The sequence below is a fragment of the Cyprinus carpio genome, chromosome B25, assembly GCF_018340385.1.
Source record: "Cyprinus carpio isolate SPL01 chromosome B25, ASM1834038v1, whole genome shotgun sequence".
Taxonomy (NCBI): Eukaryota; Metazoa; Chordata; class Actinopteri; order Cypriniformes; family Cyprinidae; genus Cyprinus; species Cyprinus carpio.
In genome coordinates this window covers 12,428,526-12,449,007 of record NC_056621.1, presented here as the reverse complement: position 1 = coordinate 12,449,007, position 20,482 = coordinate 12,428,526, and the positions used below count along the sequence as shown (strand labels likewise).

Below are 20,482 nucleotides of genomic sequence, written 5' to 3'. Positions count from 1 at the left end.
ACAGCACACTGCCTTTTTGTGTCAAACATTTTTACAGCATGGTAGGACATCATGTCCTCATTTAACCTTGTGCAAGTGTTTTCTTATCTTTTTTTTCTCCCACACATAATACAGCGTTTGATTGTGAGGCCACAAAAAGCAGAAGGGAGGATGTGGACTCTCTCTCTCTCTCGGTGTGAACAGTTTGCCAATGAGAGTTGGATCCAACACGTCTCAATGAGGTGTCAGTTGGCTGCGTGATATCTCCTGCTGATAGCAAAGCTTTTACAGGCAGTGGGCTGTTGACCCTGATGTTAATCATTAGCTGAAAGATCAGTAGGGTTGTACATTATAAGCACGGTGATTTGGTGATCATTGGTCAGCTAGTGTTTTTTTAATTTTCTGTCACACTTTGCTCTGCCATGGATTATATTTAGGCTGTAGAGTTTAAACTCTACACTGCCTTTGCGGCTTTCTGCTTTTTCTTCTGCTTATTCTCTTTATTGCATTGATTAAGTAGCATTGACAGTGTTGCAACAACATTGTTGCAATGTTGCTGCAATGTTATATATTCTATGAAATTTTTTTTTTTTTTTTTTTTTTGCCACTGTTTAGCCAGTTTTATTGATAATTATATTAGTCTTCTTAAGCCATAAGCCCCTTTCACACTGCACGTTGGACCCGGAAAATTGCCGGAACATTGCCGGGTCGCCTTCTGTGTGAATGCAAACACGTCCCAGGATTGATTGCGGGATTGATCCCGGGTTGGGGACCTAGTATTATTGCCGGGTTCAGTCCCAGAATGTTGTAGTGATGACGCATGTTACCGCGCAACTCTTTTGGCAGGTGTTTTGAAGGCAGATCAACGTTCGCGACGAAACAAATATGTGCAAACTGTAACGAAGCAGAGATCAGTTAGTTCCTCACTTTCCACGCTGAAGCTGAGATCGTTCGCCAGCTTAAGTGAAAGTTAACGTGCCTAGCGTTTTCGACTCGTATATTACACGTCACACCCTGATATCACATGTCTTCATGGGACCTTTACGGCTTCTGTGTGAACGCACGCACATATCCCGGGTAATCACTGGCAGTGTGAAAGGGGTAAAATCTAGCGACCCGGGAACAATTCCCGGAACACATTCCCCATGTATTTTCCGGAATCGCAGAGTGAAAGGGGCTATACAGTAGCTTTGCGTGAGAAACAGACTGAAGCTGTTTGAAATTGTTAATAACTTTTCTTGGAATCCAGATAACTGTAAACTGTTGGAACCAGATTGATTCAGTGAGTTGAATTCGAGATCTGAATCAGACTTTTTAGTGAATGAATCATTCAGGCTCAAGCTCACCATACCTCTCTCTGTTTTCCCCATTCCTGCATGACCCACATCCACGGTGCTCTTAGCCAGCGGAAGGCAGTAATAATCAATTACCCACAGGGAGAACTGTGACATCAGTTACTCAAAGACAGCCGAATTTAATTTCCTGCCCTCCATCCGCAGCGTAATGCCATGTTAATGGTTTCCTGCTCTGAAACATTATGGCTGCCACAATGAGCATCAATTTGTATCTGCTAGAAGCAGCACCAAAGTGAGCTGACCTGAGCCAAACACACACTTTGCTCTGCCATGGATTATATTAGGCTGTAGATTTTAAACTGTACACTGCCTTTGCAACTTTCTGCTTTTTCTTCTGCTTATTCTCTTTATTACATTGATTATGTAGCATTGACAGTGTTGCAACAACATTGTTGCAATGTTATATTTTCTATGGCAATTTGTATTGTGTCAGCTTTTTTGATTCAGAAACACCACTGTCCGATTCATGAAGTAATCAGTCTTTTGAGTTAGCAAAACGTTAGTAAATTTCATTCTGACTAAAATAGAAACTTAATCTGAATTAATCAATCAAAAAGAAGGCTAACTGTAGCATTTAGCATGTTTTTGTTATGTATTAGGGTGGACTATATGCCAGTAGACGATTAACTGAGATTTTGGACTTTTGTCTCTATCATAGTTACTTGCTCATGTGACATTGCTGTGATAAGTGGTCACGGAAACTAATCATTTGTATGTGTTTTTAAGCATTTAAACATTTTAAGCACAATTGATTTTAAGCCACTGAAATGCAATCAGCAGTGAAAGTGAACTCATTTCGCTATATGCGTGCGCTGTCAGAGATAATAAAGGTGCTAATAAAGCGCGGGAGTATTGAACTGGGAGTATTGAGTTATTTTTGCTGTTTTATAGTCCTTGAACAGTTAACTACACACTTGTATGTGTCAAAATGCCAGTCTTTCCAAGTATCTTTGTAAACACAGTACTTTTAGGTCTTAAGTGAAAGCAAACAGCTGAGAAAGAAAACATGTGTAACAGTATATTGGATCTGGGTAGCTCTTAAAGTGACAGCAGTCTTATATTCCTACTGTCTACCATTCTTGTTAATCAAATAACAAAAGAGAGAAAATCTCTCGTTGCTCTTGATTAAATCACTTTTATAACTTTAATAAGAAGAAATATATGTATTTAAATATATTCAATTTATTTAAATATAAATATATATTTGATTCACACAGTGAAGAATATGCAGTGTTTTAAACATTTGATCACTTTATACAATGTATGTAGCATTTCTTAATTGTTCTACTGTAGTTTGTTTGTCCTATTGCTTGTAATTAGTTTCTTTTTCTTATTTATTCGCTGACTGTTTATTTGTCTTCATTGAGCTTGAGTTTTTGTTTTCTTTTTAATTTAGGCTAGTATTAGTCTTTTTGTGATAATGACACTGGTAACATGAATCATGAAATTTCAATGGTATCGAAAATTTTTATATCATAAAAGTAACTATATTGTGATATTGTTGCTGTGAAATAGAGTTACTCATGTTGTGATATAAGATTTTGCTCATATTGCCCAGCCCTAGCTTGTACTGTACCCAGCTACTTTGTGTAAAGGATAATTTATAACTTAGCTAGCTTGATTTTCTGAGTTTGCCCAACACTGAGGCCAACTATATGTCATGCAAAGTCTGTTTTTAAGATCTATATTTTTATCCACTCCTACAGTGGCAGTTAACCCGAGGATAGTAAATGAATTTCTGTTTGTGTCTTTATGACAAATTAAAATAGTGCATAAACTGCACCTTCAAGACTTAACCTTCAGTTTTCTTGCAGTGACTCATCTTTGCCTACTCCGAGGGGCTAAATTTCCACCTACACATCCTCAGTTGACACCACCACCACCTACAACGCAGCCTGTATGTTTAACCTTGCCTGCATTCCAGGCAACAGGGCGCAAACAGTAACAAAAAAGGAACCACGTCCCAGACAAAACAAGCATTTCAGGCGGTATGCAACAAACTTTGGTTACTCTCGCGAGGTTATTTAATGCTGAATTTTTCCATCACGCCTCTGCCGAGCACCGTGAGTCACAGACTCTTGAGTGTAAAATGAATGCTGTTTAAATGCTGTAAAAAACTGCTGGATAGGGAAATGATGGACGTTTCCAAGACCTTGGTCGCTTTACTGTACTTTTCAAACTCTTTGTGGTAAAAAGCAAAGCTACAGTATCAGCAAAGCTAAAAGGGATTCTCAGGCTTCAAGTATAAGTATTAATTCTTTCAAAGGAAAACAGTAAAAACTTTGGGGTCAAAGACTATTCAGCTGCTTTAAACTGATCAAAAGTGACAGTAAACAAATAAATGCTGTTCTTTTTGAACTTTCTATTCATCAAAGAATCCTGAAAAAAATATCACAGCTTCCACAAAAATATGAAGCAACTGTTTTCAACATTGATAATAATCAGAAATGTTTCTTTAGCAGCAAATCAGCAGATTTGAATGATTTCTGAAGGATCAAAATGACATACTGACTAGTAATGATGCGGAAAATTCAGCGTTGCGTCACAGGACTAAATATTGTACTTTATTTATAGAAAACAATTTCAATTGAATTAATATTTCACAATATTTTACTATATTACAAATATACTATATATTACTACTATAAATACACTAATAAATTATTATTTTATAAAATGTTATGTATTGTACTTTATTTATAGTATTTACTATTATCAGTAATAATTATTAATTTACCAATTTTTTGATTGTTAAGAGAGTTTATTAGGTTATTGATGTTCATTTGATGTTTACGACTGCCTTCCTTCACGTCAATGTCACCCAACAACACAAAGACATGCCCTCCATTATATCTGATAAACATGTATTTTCCAACAGACATGTTATTTTCACTTTCCATACATTTTGGTTTTGTGATTCCTTCAACCTGATTTTGGGGCGGTTAGAACCATTTAGGTGTGTGTGCGCAAATGCGCCTGATGACTCATCCAGTCTGTGGGATCTGAAACCGTGCCTCCGATAGGAATCGCATTCGTCGTCCCTCTTTATCCGTTTTTGTAGAGGGATCCCCCTTTTCTTAAAACAAGGGCTTTTGATTTGAGTTCCACTATTCAAATTCATACTTTCAATTCTAATTCAATGAATTACAAAGAATCCCATAATGATATTACATCATTCTGTCTGATTGTTTTTAAACCCATTGTTTTTATTCCAGATTGATGAAGCAGGATAGTCAGTGCAGCCTGGTTTGCATAAGCGAGTTATATCATATCCTGTGGACTTGGCATTTAGTGGTTTCAGGTCACTGGCAGTATCGGCACTTATTGTGAACACAGAGCAGATGAGAGGGTACTGACAGAGATCTGCGGGTTTTATTGCAGTGTTTGGTTGTGTGTTCTCGATAAGGGCGTACATTTCAGTCACAATCGAAATGTGACATAACCACTTAGTCACAGAGCTGGTTATAAAATGCTGCAGTTTTGTGGTATATCTGAAAAGGATATGAATCTACCCTGAAGCCAACATGTGGGCGAGTGAAAAGTGGTTTGATACAAGAACAGACGGAGAGGGAAAAAGGAAGCGTCTGCTTCCCCTACCATAGCGTGTGGGAGCCATCTCTGATATTCCAGTCTTTCAGTACGGCTTTATGTTTTCTATCTTTTCATCTGGAAGACTAACCAAACAGCTCTGCTTTTGAAGCCCAGGGTCAGGGTTTGCGTGTACACGCGTGTGTGTTCATCTCGGAAGTTTGTGTTCCTCATTTAGGGACAAAGACCCGTTTCAAAGCCCATTTCCTGAGCACCGATGCACACCAAAGCAAAAGCAGGTCCTCTTTGGGCTTCACCCATCACCTGACCTCCTGTGTGAAGCTCATGGTGCTGCAGACAGCTGTGGTCTCGGTCCCCTGACAGGATGTAGCCTACATTCAGAAGTGACAAGTGTTGGTTTCACTTTTCCACTCTTTCAGCCAGCATGAGGGGTCAGATACACCATAGCATAAAGAAGTGTCAGAGTTGGCTTGCAAAAATAGCCAGCATCGTAATCATTGAAATAGGACATGTGCAAATATGATAACATGACATAGCAGTGCAGTGATTTTAAACTATGATGGACTATCCAGACTGTAATGCAACTGGCTTATCATTCCCTGGCTTAAACGTATGTGTATGTGTGTGTGTGTGTGTATATGTGTGTGTGTGTATGTGTATATATATATATATATATATATATATATATATATATTATATATATATATATCTATATATGTATGTGTGTGTGTATATATGTGTATATGTTATCTGCAAATAATATTCTCTGTAATATTCTAAAAGTGTACAATGTGCAGTTTTATAAATTTTTTACTTTCTATATACTGTATGTGTGAATATTTATATTTTATAATTTATAATTGTACTTTTTATTAATTGTAAACTATTTGTTTTGAGAATAAGAGGGTGTTTTAGGTTTAAAAATGAATTACATTTAAAATAATACAATCTTTTAATATCTTTTAATATTATGCTCTTTTAAAATAATAGTTTATTCATTATCTGCTAAATCAGCACAGGAAAAAATATTCACTTAAAAACACTGAACAACAGCATGTTTAGGCATTGGTTTTGAATGTGAAACATGATTGCCTTTTTTTAAAAGTTGCTTCAGAGTCTAAATTGAATCCTAATTTTTTACAGTCTTATTGAGGTGCATTTCAGGTTCCGTTTCGGATTCACAGATGATCTCACAAACTGTGCTAGTGAAATGGTGAAATAAGTAGGTTTAGCTCTCATTTCCTTCCCAACTTTAATACTATCAACGCTGTTAATAGTGCAGGAAGCACAGGACATGTACACGCTAATATGAAACTTAATCCGTCCAGCGACTGGAGCCAGATACTAGCTTAAACCCCATTAGCCAGCCTTTAGCAGATACTTAACACAGCAGAAACCAGCCTAATACACACAAAAACACTTAAAAAAAAAAGAGATATAGAATAACAACACAAAAAAACACATAGGTATGAAAAGGCTAGCAGGTCAAAGAGTGCCTACTTTGATATCAATAAACTTTTCCTTGTACAAGACAGCTCACTTTAATGATATTACATGGCATCCTGTGACTAGGAAAATCTTCTGTCACAAGACTAGATCATTCAGTGGCTTAGTTGCAGTGAGAGGAGCCGTATAGTTCAAAAATAAAAACTAACCATTTTTGGACTTTTAGTGCCTATCCTTGAGGACAATCTTGGTTTACATCAAATGAAGGACGATTTGACATTTCTCTCACGGGCACGGACACATCGTTCTTATATTAGTGCTAATGAGGAGCCAATATTGTTGTGAGGAGACCATTGAGAAGGTGTCTTCCCATTTCTTAATGAGCATCCAACCAGACACGACTTCAGCGGCTGCTCTGATCTTGTCAAGTATCCAGTCATTATGCTCCATTTCCCGGGTGTTCACTGAGTAACTGAGTGATATTTCAAAGGGTTGTTGGGGGGTTTCGGTGTTGTTGAGGGAGCTCATAAATATTCCCAATGGCCCAGTGAAGTACCTGCTTAACGGCCAGTAAGCCTGTTGACATAAATTATATCTGCACTGGCATAAAGACCCTCGGTTTTGGCCTCGGAGCTGAATGAATATGTACAAAATGTAATGACCCATCTGTACCCACTTCAGACTGCAACACGGTTTTGACTGAACACAGCAGTTGTTAATAAGGTGCACATTCTCTTCTCTTCGCTTGCACTGCCACCAAGGGAACAGAATGAGTGTAACTCTTTGCGAGCAACCACAGGTACGCTGTTGTCATGGCAACTGGTGAAGCAATCAGGAAGAGGTCACTCATTCACCCTGCACCACAGACTAGTTTCTTGCCCAACCAAAGCTCATTGAGTAAGAGACAGTTGGATAAATCTGACCTTTCTCCTTTGGTAAGCCAGTGTTATGTGCGCTTAGATATGACAAAACAAAGATCTAATGTTAGAGCTTTTAAAGGTTTTATCCAATTTTTTTCTAGAAAGCCCTAGAAAAATCATATAATTGATTTTCTTATGCAATAAACCAATATGATCTGTGTCCATACTATACAACTACTTTATTCATTTGAATGGGTCAAAAACATACAGCATCACTAGGTGCACTTCTATTACAGATTTGCGCAAAACTTCTGCAATATTTTATAAATGTTGATAAAAAACTATGGCGAAATGACGGCCGGTATAAACACAAGCAGTGACTAGAGTGGCCATTGTGTTTGAGCCATAATGCACTGCAGACGTGTGTGGTGTAAATAGGGAGTTACAGCATATATGTCGTTAAATAAGCATTAACGGCAAACAAAGACCCTTATACTCGAGAGCGGCCCAAGGTTATATTACACTAAAAAATTATAATACAACAAATAATTATCAACTTACACCAATTTATCTGACAAAAAAAAAAAAAAATTTCAAAAAAAATAAATAAAAAACATTGCAGTTTTACAAAATTTTATTTTTCACCTCATTTGATCATATACAATTTTTTTTTTTTTGCTATATATGGAAGTTTGTGCAAAATTGATGTGTTTCCATTTGCTGTATTTTCAATTCGCAATTTAAGTTTGCACAATTTAACTTAAGCAATTATTTATAAAAAATGATTAGACAAAGACTTAATATACAATTAAGGCCAGTTATTAGATAGCATGTTTGTTACCTAAAAGTGTCTTTAAAATTATTTTGTGTTTAAATGATCTCATTATTTGCCAATGAAAGTGCATTTTTTCCAAACATTTAATGTTTCCAAGTACTAAAATTATCATTAAAGTCAGCGTTAAGTGAACAATCACCCTATTTTCTAAACATACGTTATTCTGAACAATTCATCCATACAATGAAATCTAAATATTTTTTCTTTGCGTAATAATAGAATTGTTGGAATCAGCATGTAATTAAAATGCACCTTATCTTTGTAATTGCATGGTCTTGTTGTGAAAAAAATCATTCATTCATTTTTTTTTTTTAAATGACAATAATTTGAAATCAAAATATCATAACTTGACCTTCTGGTAAAAATAATAAGCTTCTTTCTGGTGGCACCTTCATCTGCCTTTCTATTTTTGAATGCAGTGGCCTCAAAATCTCTAAATACAATCAACAACCGGTGGGAACCAAATCCTACTCTACGCTTCTTCTTTTACGATAATCCACTGCACTCAGAGGAACGTCACAATACAGAACAAAAGATTTGTCACTACTTCCGTTTTATCACAACTTTCCTGGAACCATTAAGTGTAGGAATCTGAGCCAGAACTTTTATGATTCCCATCCATAGTTAGTCCCAAAGATGTGAGATTGAACTTAACGTCATGAATACACGTTGACCCTCACCTTTCAGTGATTTTTACAAATGACATGTTACTGCTACTAGCCCAGACAATATTTTCCAAGTGCTGTTGTCCACAAGGTTACAGAATACACAGAAGAAGATACAAGGTTTGGAGCGTAGCGTGAACAAGGTCTGAGCGTGAAGTGTGTAAATGAGGCTAGCAGATGTTGCCCAGATGTGGTTGGTGGGTGCTGGAGGACCCCAGAACGGACCCTTCCACACACTGACAGCTTTGTTCACCTCCTCCCCTCCTTTCCTAGGGCATGATGCTGTCTCTCAGGCCTGCGCTTTGAAGTCAGTATGCTGCACAGGAAGTAAGGGGCTGCAATCGATTTTCTTCCTGCATTAGGGCAGGAATGTATAACCCTCCCTCCTTCTCTTCGTTTTGTCTCTCTGTTCTGGATCTGGTCAGGATTTTGGTTGTATGCATGATCGGGTCAGAGGCCCATGTACTGATTCCATGTTTCTATCAGATCTTATTAGCAAAAAAAATGATGTTGATGTGGTTTCTACATTTCCTGTTGATACCACAGTGAACCCGAAAAATAAAACCATTTAATGACCTTAATGTCAATCCAAACCCATATGATCTTTCATCCGCAGAAAACAAAAAAAAATAAATGTTGTTACATAAAATTAGTGATGCACTGAAATTAGTGAGTGGGAGAGGTGTGGGGGGGCAGGATCAGGAAAGGTTTATGAGGCGGGATTCGAAATCGGGACATCTGAAACGCTACTGCTGCCTATGAGGCTATCGCCACCAACCATGCACTGAAATATTGGCAAGTGAAAATATTCAGCCTGAAACTGCAAAAAAAAAAAAAATAATAATAATAATAAATTTCAGTTTCGGCCAAAATAGTTTTGGAGTCCAAAGTTAAAGGTAAATCTTGGAATGGAGACCAATGTTTTGAGCTCCAAAAACCACAAAAAGTACGCTAAAAGTAGTCCTTAAAAATCTTGTGAAGCCATAATTTAAAACGAGGATCAGACCAAAAATGTGACCTATTTTTAGGTGTTTATTGTTAAAAGAGCACCTGGGACATTCTGCTAAACATCTCTTTTTGTGTTCCACAGAAGAATGTCATACAGATTTGGGCCATGATGATAAATGATAACCGTAAATGATAACAGATCTTTTAATTGTGGTACCCTCATTCCTTAGGATGTAAGAAGCCATGACAGAGCAACAAACGGCAGAGATCAGCCCATCTCAGGTCCAGGTCGAACTCATACGCGACACAGAGAAGAGGAGGATGAAGACCAAGAAGAAAGGTTTGCTGGCGGCATGACAGCATCTAGAGAGGAGCGCTCGGGTATCCAATCAAGCCTTACTAGCACTCTGGAGAACATAGTCCAGCAGTTGGACATCCTGACCCAGGTGAACCACTTTTAGGTCATCTTAGTTCTGTTTTTGTAGATCTACAGAGCAAATCAGATCAGATGTAGTTTGTTTTTCTAGTCAAATCCAGTCATTTCAATCTGGAATTTTGTGTAAGGGTGAAAGATTTCCATGCAGATTTCACAAATTAACTGCACTGACTGCATTGGAAGCTACACTATTGACAATAAACAATGGACCTTTTTGGCCATGAAATGCAACCACAACTTTAACTGTTGATTCTCTTCTCTCAGACCGTTGCCGTCCTCGAGGAGCGTCTTACTCTGACTGAAGACAAATTGAGGACTTGCTTGGACAACCAGGTCCTGCTTCTGCAACAGACGCATCAAGTGGATGGATCAGACGAGGAAGCCGAGGGATCGTCTGTGTGAAGGATACCCAACCCCGGTGGTCCTCACTTCAGTGGTAACTTCCGCTGGCCTGCAGGGGGGGACATGCCAAATCCCTCTTTTTTTCATTTTAGCTTAAAGACATCCAGCTGTGTCATTCTGAATAAGAACACTGGACTTAACAATGCAAAAAAAAAGGACACAAGATGAAAAGACACAAAGCAGGATGAGGGAGGGGCTGGATGGGATTTGAGGGATCATACAGCATTCTCACCCAAAAGTCATGGTAAGAGGACAGCTGCGGTCATGTTTTGACAGCTGCGAGCAGGACATATCAGGAAAGAGACTGATAGAACAGACAAACATGCAAAGATTTTTACAGTATCCAGATTGGGTTGTGTCTGCTGCATCCCATGTATTATGTAAATATAGACCATTATGAATGAATTACAGTCTCTGGCGTGATTAAGTCCCAGGCAGCATGAATGGTTTGTGCATGTGCACGTAAGGCCGAGTAAGTGTCCTCAGAGACACTCGCAGCCTTGTTTACTCTTTCTCAATCAGCCGCAGCCTTGTGGCTTTCCTCTGGGTGGAGGTCAGACGGAAGCAGAGAGCCGATCGACAGAAGGGCCCAGCGGTTCTTGTTTACTTTTTTGCGTACCACATCTTTCTTTTGTGGCAGCTCTGCTTAACTCTTCTTGACAGTCTTACATAAAAACAATGCATCCAAACAGTGGTGAAAACAAAAGACCAGTTTCCCAAAGAAAAAAAAGATGTGGCTGACACGCTTTATGAACTATATGTGCTAGAGTCGTTGAGGTTTAGTGACTACCATTACCGTGGATAGATGATTAAAAGCCATTTTTAGCCATTCAGATTGTGATTTTACGAACCACACTGGTTGATTACATATATGCTTTTTCATTTTCATTATACGTTTCAAATTATATATAAAGAATTTTTCATAAACACAACAAAAAATTCCAGCATGTGACTGTTGTTGTTGCTAAAAATTACAACCAAACTTCTCTAACCACTTCCTGTGTGTCTCGTACAGACAGCAGGTGTGCTTGTGACCTCTCTGTGCACAACACAAGCCCCTTGTCTCTGGTGGGGCACCAAAAAAGGGCTAGAGCAACCAACTCATGAACAAAGAGAAGATAATAGAAATGTATGCATGTGTGCCTGTGTAAAAGCAGTTGTGTTAGGCTACCTGCTCGTGCATGTGTCTTTGTTTATAGATTAGTGCACATGCAGGTTCTTGCAAGACCCACATATGGTAAAGTGGTTGCTTGCTTACAAGGCAAGGGAAGGTAAACATTATCTTTAGCTCCCCCACAGACATCAGAGGACTAGTTCTTCCTCCTGTTAGCTGGCCTGGTTGGCATTGAATCAGAGCACTTTGAGGAAATTCCTTCTGACCTTCTGTACAAGGAAGAAAAAAAAAAAAGATAAAGATGGAGTAATGGAAAAGAGCTCGCTCATATTGTTTCTGCAGTGCCACCTGCACAAAAGAAGCTTGCTCCATTTTTTTAATTTAGGGGAACGTCTGTTGAGAGGTTTTCCCTTTCAACAAATATAGATAGGAGCGGAAAGTTTAAAGATAGGTATACACCTGTTGTGGGTCGGAGACCTTACTGAAGTGAAAGTTTCCGAACTGGTGAGAGAAACCCTGGTTCGAGCAATGCTGGGTTAGAGAAAACATTAAAACTCTTGGAAAGCTGCTTGGCCAATCTAATTCATGGACCAGAATTATCTGCTGTTTCAAAGCATTTTGGTCTTTAAGGCTGAATCGGATTCACTCATTTTACTCTAGTTATAAATCCCTCATGCACTTATCATGAAATCTGTGGCTCGTGTCACGACCTTTAAAACACTCGTTCTGATTCACATCTGTTTTAAAGCACCCTCACACCTGTTTTTTTGTTGGTGTTGTTGTTTGGGAAGGGTGGGGGGGGGGTTCCAAAGACAGATGGCTTCGCCCCTTTCTTGTTTATTTTTGGCTGGAACCTAAACTAGTTCCAACCTCACATGGCATATTAAGATTGAAAATGCTTATTGTCCTCTAAAATTACTTCAAACAAAACAAAAAAAAATGACAAACAATCAAAACATAAATCAATATATCTATCTATCTATATATATCTAACCAACCAACCAACCATCACAAAAATCAAAACTTAAATGACTATCTGTCTATCTCAAAAATTTCAACTTAAATGACTATCTATCTGTCTATCTCAAAAATTAAAACTTAAATGACTATCCATCCATCCATCCATCTGTAAGTAATAATACTTAAGATCTAAATTAATATTACAGTGTTGTACCTTAATCTGATCTTATAATTATATTTCTAATCATTATTATCTTTGAATAATTAAATGCCTGTGGACAAATTCTATGCCTGATAAAAATTATGATACATTCATAGCACTCGCTGTTATGAATAACTGAGTATTTGCACTATTTTTATCAGAGCTGATGGAATCTTGTAGGCGTTTGCAAAAGAGTTGAGTCTGAAAATTTGCAATGGAAATTAGGACGAAATGATGAATGAAAAACAATGTCTTGGGTTAACACACACTGTTAAAGTGTCAAAATCTCCTTAAAAAGAGAGGTATTTCAAAAGGTGTGATGGGCTAATAACCTCCCACCCAGCTACTTTCCTTCCTTTCCTGCTAACTGAAAACTCCCTGTGCTCTTATCTCAAACTGTTTTTTTAAAGCCCAGCGCCTTTTGAAGTCACACATTTGCACGGCCTGCAGCAAATCCTTTGACCCCAAGTGTGTTTTAGTTTTCTTTGATTAAATAACACAAGGAAGAAACCTGATGGGTTTTCTGAAGAGAGATGTCAAGTTCAAAGGACACAGAGGTGTGTTGATTACAACAGCTGCACTTTATGAAATCTCAGAGGAACATGAAAAGAGAACAAAAGAGTGTTTTTATTTCACACCAAACCGGTTTTGTTGTTGTGTTTTACATTGAAGTGGTTAGTAAAGATGTTTTACACATTATGTCTGTGTTTTTGCTTTTTTTAAAACGTTTTGTCTAAATAGGTATTTTTATTCACCCCCAAGTGCCATTTGTGTGGGAAGTCATTGGTGTTGGTGAGTTTTTTTTTTATAGCATTTGTTGTGATTTTCCAAATATTGTTTCTGATAAAAAAAAAAAAGGAGTCAAACATTTATTCTGTCTTTACAGTTTCCTCTCACATCTCAAACTACTGTATATTCTTTGTTATGCTTACATTTCACAAAGTCTAGAAAAGGGCCCTTTTCCTGTAAAGTCTCATGAGCTTCCGGTTTTCATAGATATCTGTTTTTTCTTTCTCGTGTCCATTCAGCTGGAGGAGGAAATGTGGGAACAGGCTGTCCCTACTGCTGATAAGGACATACGGAACTTCCCACCTTCCACATATGGGACCGGTCCTTTTACTGGAAAGAGGTGCTGCCAGGGGTCATTGCAAAAGCAAGAACATCCGTCCTGTCTCCCCACAACCTGTTTGAGAAATCTGACCTCGTCAAAGCGTATTTTCTTTGTACTGTAGAAACGAAAAGAGGAACAGAACTTCCAGTGGGAAAAATATATCGTTGTTTTTTTTTTTATTGTAGACCTATACATTTGATCTCATTAGTTATAGAATATTATATTTATGGAAATAATAGGCTGATTTTATTGTGTTTATTAATATGTGACTTTTGGTACTATACTATACTACTTTATGGTGAATTCATTTTTTCACTTGCCTAAATTTTAAATATATCATTATAATTGATTGCCTAAATTATAGATATATTAAGTATATCATCTAATGATTAATTTTTTACATTATTGTGTTTATCATTTGAGAGATATGGCTTACATTAAATTGACAGAACATTTTTATTTTGATAAATTGATTAAAATATCATTGAAAAAAATAAGCTTATTGTAACTATAAAATACCTATTATCTGCCTATATATTTATAATGTAAATATATATTTGATTTTCTAAAACTGTACATATGCAAGTACTTTTACATTTTAGATACTGGCAATAAATATCATATTTTACATCATTTTAAATGTAAACATTATGTATTATTACCTATGAATACTAATGAGATCAAGCTGACAAACCATAAAAAAATAATAATAAAAAAATTAGGATATTGGCTGTTTTTGTCCACACTTATGAATTGTGTATGCAATAATAAACTGTTATTCACTAGAGCAAAAAGTGTGGCCACTAGTCTCAGTCTCCCCGGTTTTACTGAGAACACTTTTTAAAACTTTATCTTTAGCTTTATAGTTATCGTGCTTGGTGTGAACAGGCCTTGGCTAAAGAGACACACCACACGTTTGTGCCTTTACGTGTGTGTGTGTGTGTGTGTGTGTGTGTTGTGCAGGACTGCATCACAGCCATCTTTTCTGTTCTAGTGTCCATGTGCCTGTTCAGTCATGTGCCACTCGAGCATCCAGACTCCATCTCCATATCTCAATCCTGATGGCTTTTCCTTAAGCAAGACTTTCAGCCTATTCCCTTGATTCCTCCTGACAGAGAGCTGGCAGGTGGAGACGTCTGTGTAATCTTCCTCCTCTACACCCGCTCTTGTTTTTTGGGTTTGAGTCTAGCCGGGTGGAGTGGGTCTGAATGAACCAGCTTTGTTTGTCAATTCATCCTGAAGGAGTGTATGTGACGGTAAGACTCATTGTCCTCTGTGGCTCAGCCTTCCATCTGGCCTGATTGGATTGGCTGCGTGACAGAGTTTTACTTGAGCTTGAGAAAGTTAGGTCAAGTTAGGCTTCTGCTCTGAGCTCCCTGAGCCTCTCATGCTTTGAAGAGCAGTCTGCTGCAAATATCAACACCCATTTTGGGGTTTTTATTAACTTTTTAATGTTTCTGTCGGTGAATCTCATGAATAAGTGGTCATGTTTCACCCCAAAATAGAAATAAAAATAGGAATTATATTTTGAAAAATAAAAGAATATTTTTAGGATTATAAAGAATCTGTGACATTGCCAGCAAATCTAAATATTGTTGTAATGCAGTAACAAACAAATATATGTATGTATCTACATGTGTGGATAGATGGATACATTTTTTTTTTTTTTTAATTATTAAATTACAATGTACTTTAGAATTATATTTATATTTAATATATTTATCTGTAATTTTCATGTATATTCATTTTTCATATATATACTCAAAATAATGTCATAATACAGAAAATCCTCAAAAACAAGTTTAATTTTCTTTGTGAAATATAATTTTAATTAATGAATTTTTATATAAATTTAATTTGAATCATTTTTATGATGTTATAATATTTGTAATGTATATTATAAATATCATTGAAATGATAAAGATATATTTTTTAAATTTCATAAATATAATTTCAATAATAAATATAATTTAAAATAAACTAATTTATTATTATTTAAATATAATTTATTTTTTCTTTTGTTTTTGGGGTGAAATATGACATTAATATTTCTTCATTTTAGTCACATTTTTATTTTCTTTGTGTGAAATATAATTTTAACACAAAATAATTAACAAAAAATAAAAATAATCAATTTTAATATAAAAATAATGTTTACTTTTATAATATACATTACAAACTATTATAACAGTATAAGTAAATGGTAAAGATATTATTTAATAAATTAACTTCATAATAATAACTTGAATATATATGAGTAAATGCATTTAAATATAATTTTAAATAAATACATTTATTATTATTATTTACAAATAATTTCTTGTTTTTGGGATGAAATATGACATTAATATTTCTTGACAAACTATGTGAAACTCCCTCTATTAGTATATTAAAATTATATAATTTTTAAGTCACAACACTAATCCTTGTTAGGTGTAGCTGAAATCTTCATAATTTGTTTTCGTTCTCTCCCAATTGGTCACATTCCTTCAAATGAATCAGACTCTTCTTTCAGAAATTGCTCTGCAATTGTCTTAACCTGCTGCATGTTATTAGATATGGCATAATACTCCAAGCAGCATTATGCAACGACCGTGTCTCGGTTACCTCATTTTTTTTATGACACATATAGGATAATACATGCTTAGTCCACTTATGTCATGTCTTCTTCCTGTCTGTAAGCCTTTATGTAAGCGAATGGTCACCATCCATCCCTCACTGATGTGCAGGTGTGTTATGGGAAGGCCCTGCTAATCCTAAAAAGTGCCAACAAAGCAGTGCCCTAGAGAACAGAATGCTTTGTGTGTGTCTCCATGTCTGTATTCCTCTCCAGGTGTTCTCAACTCTTCTAATCACTCAGCTTGTCTTCGGCTGAGGGGGGTGGTACCTGCCAACTGCTGTTTTGTTTTAGATTAGCCGCTTCCCTAAATCCCGACCCTCGGCCGGATGTCCCAAACCCATCTGTCACCGAATGGAGGCTGAGAGGATAGAGAGGAGGAGGACAAGAAAAGAGGATGAGCTAGTGAAAGAAGCTAGGAAGTAATTGCATCTGGTGTAAACCCTTTCAGCGCTAGTCATAGTGTTTTGTTGCTGTAGCAAGGGGCTACATGCTAATGTCCTACTGTGTGCCATGTTATGATTTGGTTCATTGAAAAAGCAAAACCAAATGGTTGAGTTAATGAAGCAGTAAATGTTAGCAATGATTTGTAGGGAAAAAGGACATTGCTAAGTCCATAACTGTTCTTGTTATGGACTTAGCAAATAGCATCAACTTACTTTCTTTGGGTTCTTTGCGAACACGTTTTAGTGTATAATTTGAACAGAAGTGCCATGTGACTCCAGCGGTGTTACTGAGTTTAATTAGTCCCAGTGTGATTTGTACATGGTTGTTCGTGAGTAAAAAAGTGTGCAGGCATCAACCATTACAATGCAACTATTGTTATTTTGGATAAATAAAAGACACTTCTAATATTACCCTAATTTTTATATTTAACATCACAACAGACGTGTAATAAATGACAATTTATATTCATTTAATGAATGATAAATGTATTTATATAAACATTACAATAGCGACTAGCCTGGCTACATTTTTTAATAGTTCAGTAGCTTATTGTGAATTAGCTTTGTTTAGCTACATTAGCAACTAGCAGCCTGGTTACATTTTTTAATAGTTCAGTAGCTTATTGTGAATTAGCTTTGTTTAGCTACATTAGCAACTAGCAGCCTGGTTACATTTTTTAATAGTTCAGTAGCTAGTTTAAGGTGAATTAGCTTTGTTTAGCTACATTAGCGACTAGCAGCTTGGTTACATTTTTTTATTGTTCAGTAGCTTATTGTGAATTAGCTTTGTTTAGCTACATTAGCGACTAGCAGCTTGCCTACATTTTTTATAGTTCGGTAGCTTGTTCAGTGTGGATGTATTTGTCAACCTTATTGTTTTTGTGTCTTATTAAATATTAAATTCTATTGTATGATAGTTACATAGATATTTACCCATAGCTAGCTTTTGTAGCATTGCTGTTGACAGCACATATTGAATTGAAAATTGGGAGACTCTCCTTTTAATCTGGTTTTTATGTAAGAGAAACGATTGGGATATCAAAGATATCTCGTTAGTGATTTTTGTGCTTTCTAGTTTGTGCTTTCACTAGCATTTGCCTGCAGTGATCTGTTGTAGAAGTGGCTGTCACATTTGGTCAGGTGAGCTTGTGTTTGTGCCAAAGGTAGTTTTGTGTTAAGCAGGTTAAGAAGCATTTCCTAATCTCTTAAAATGCTGTTGCACACGAGACCATCCTGGCAGCCCGCCTGGATGATGGGATGACAGTGTTTTGTACGCAAACCTTCATCCAACAAGCTGGCAAGAGTACGTCACGCTGAGGTGGGCAGCATGCTCTTTGTCTCAGGCCTGTCTCGCCACCGTCATCTCACTGTGAGATTAACTGGAAGGATGTTTTTATGTCTGTTCATTTGGTTGAGCTCTTTAAAACCGCTTTTGTGGTTGATTTGTCATGTGTGGTGCTGGTGCGTCATGCTAACTGAGCTACTGTTAAATATGCTAAGTTAAATCACCACTGTTTATGCTTCTGAAATTGTTTCCTGCTCAAGTAATTCATTATTGAAATAATGTAATTGTTGAACAACAGCTACATGAACAAATTGGGACTTCATGTATAATTTTTGTTAGCATTAATGTAACATTGCTGAAGCCAGGCAGAGGTTTTGGAAGTTAGCATTATGGTAGTTCTATTATGCTCCATATTGCTGTGCAAATCCTAGCATGTTAGCTTACGCCACCTGCGTACTGCTCAGAATTGCCAAAATGGCGCTACACTGATTTGGAGAGACACAGAGGAGAGGAATTGTTGAATAAAGTCGTTATTTTTGTTTTCTTTCTGTACAAAAAGTATTCTTGTCGCTTCATAACGTTACGGTTGAATCACTGATGGCAGATGGACTATACAATGCTTTTCATACTTTCCTGGACCTTGACACTGTTATTTATTTGGCAGTCAATAGGACAGTCTCCAGCCTCCCTGTTTTCATCCAAAATATCTTAAATCGTGTTCTGAAGATGAACGAAGCTTTTACAGGTTTGAAACGTTTGGGGAGTTAGCATTATGTTAGTCACCCTATATTATGCTGTATATTGGTGTGCTAATGAAACACACACGCATGGCTATTAGTTACTATTTTACGACTAATTTGTAATTCTCATTTGTATGTTTTCTTTTACTATCTGCTTACGGCCCACTGATAATTGGGGTGGGCCTTCATGCTTACATTTGTTTTTCTATACATTGTATGTTTTTGTACAAATCTAATTGCATTAATTCATATGAAATTGTAAATTGGGTTTATTTAGTGTCATGTTTCTACTACACACATGGTATTTGAGTTTCATCTAATGTTAAGGAAATGCATTTCCAATGTGTGGATCCACTGTTCTTTTTTTTTTTCTCTTTTCTTTTTTGGATCATGTATAAGAAGCAAATAATGTGTGAGTTGCGTTTCCTGCTAGATTTAGTGAAGTGAAAATACAAAGACAACCTGCAATATCTCACCCTTTTTTCCTTTCGCACACTATTGCAGGTTGTGAAAATGAGAAGGTGGAAATGATTCAGTTGCATCTGCTCTTTTCCTCTTGTTAAACCTACATCCGCCAGACCATGACAGCTTTAACACACTCGCATGCTGACAGTGATTTTGACGAGCGGCACGGACATCCGCAGCTGGTGGGGGCTCACCTGACCTCAGCCTCTGTAATTATCACCGCTTCTGTTTTCCCTCAAGAGTGCTGACTGTCTGCTAGCATCCAGAAGCTCTCGAGTGAGTGCTGTACACCTACACATTTCAAAATAAAGCTTCTGTTCACTGGAAGGTTCTTTAGGGAACCAAAAATGGTTCTTCTACAGCATCGCTGTGAAAACCATCCTTTGGAACCATTTTTTTTGTGTATATCAGCGATTCCATAGAAAAGGGATCCTCAAATCTGAGTTTAGCTCCAACCCTGATCAAACTCACCTACCTGTGATTTTCTAATGATCCTGAAGACACTGATAAGCATACTCAAATGTCTTTGATTAGGGTTAGAGCTAAAATCAGCAGGAAAGTGGATCTCGCAAGCCAGATTTGATGATCCCTGCCATAGAAGAATCACTCTGGGTTCCACAAAGAAAATTATTATTATTTTTTTTTAATTTAAGAATCTGAAGCACCTTTTCCACTAAAAGAACATGAAGATTCCATACATACAACGGTTCTTCATGGAACCATCAACGCCAATAAAGAACCTTTATTTTTAAGGATACATTATGGTTCTCTTACTGCAAATGTCCAAATAATTACCTATTTAAACTCAACTAAAAAGTGAATAACGCAGTTTGGGATGGGACAACCAAGTGTAAACTCAACTGAAAGATTCAACACTCTTGTATTTAGGTTCAGCACTTGTTTAGTCTGGACATTAAATATGGGCAGACCAGCGTGCCAGTCCGCTAACGCAATGAGTGCCACCCTCTCCGTTTGCGTTAACCCTTTATGTGCTTTTCTACTTTCGAAACCAAATGGGACTGCTGCCCCTTAAGATTTTCTGTTCATTTGTCTCAATTGCCTGTGAG

General features: G+C 36.9%; 1 protein-coding gene across 2 annotated transcripts in view; it reads left to right on the top strand.

The window, feature by feature from the left end:
* LOC109050921 (POC1 centriolar protein homolog B) overlaps nt 1-10,880 on the top strand; it is a 34,310-nt gene extending 23,430 nt beyond the window's left edge. For both annotated transcript variants that reach the window (XM_042753538.1, XM_042753536.1), the window contains exons 11-12: nt 9,868-10,083; nt 10,338-10,880. In XM_042753538.1, the coding sequence (XP_042609472.1) occupies nt 9,868-10,083; nt 10,338-10,475 (354 nt within the window). In that variant the 3' untranslated portion in view covers nt 10,476-10,880. The remainder of the gene's footprint in view (nt 1-9,867; nt 10,084-10,337) is intronic.
* The last annotated feature ends 9,602 nt before the right edge of the window (nt 10,881-20,482 follow it).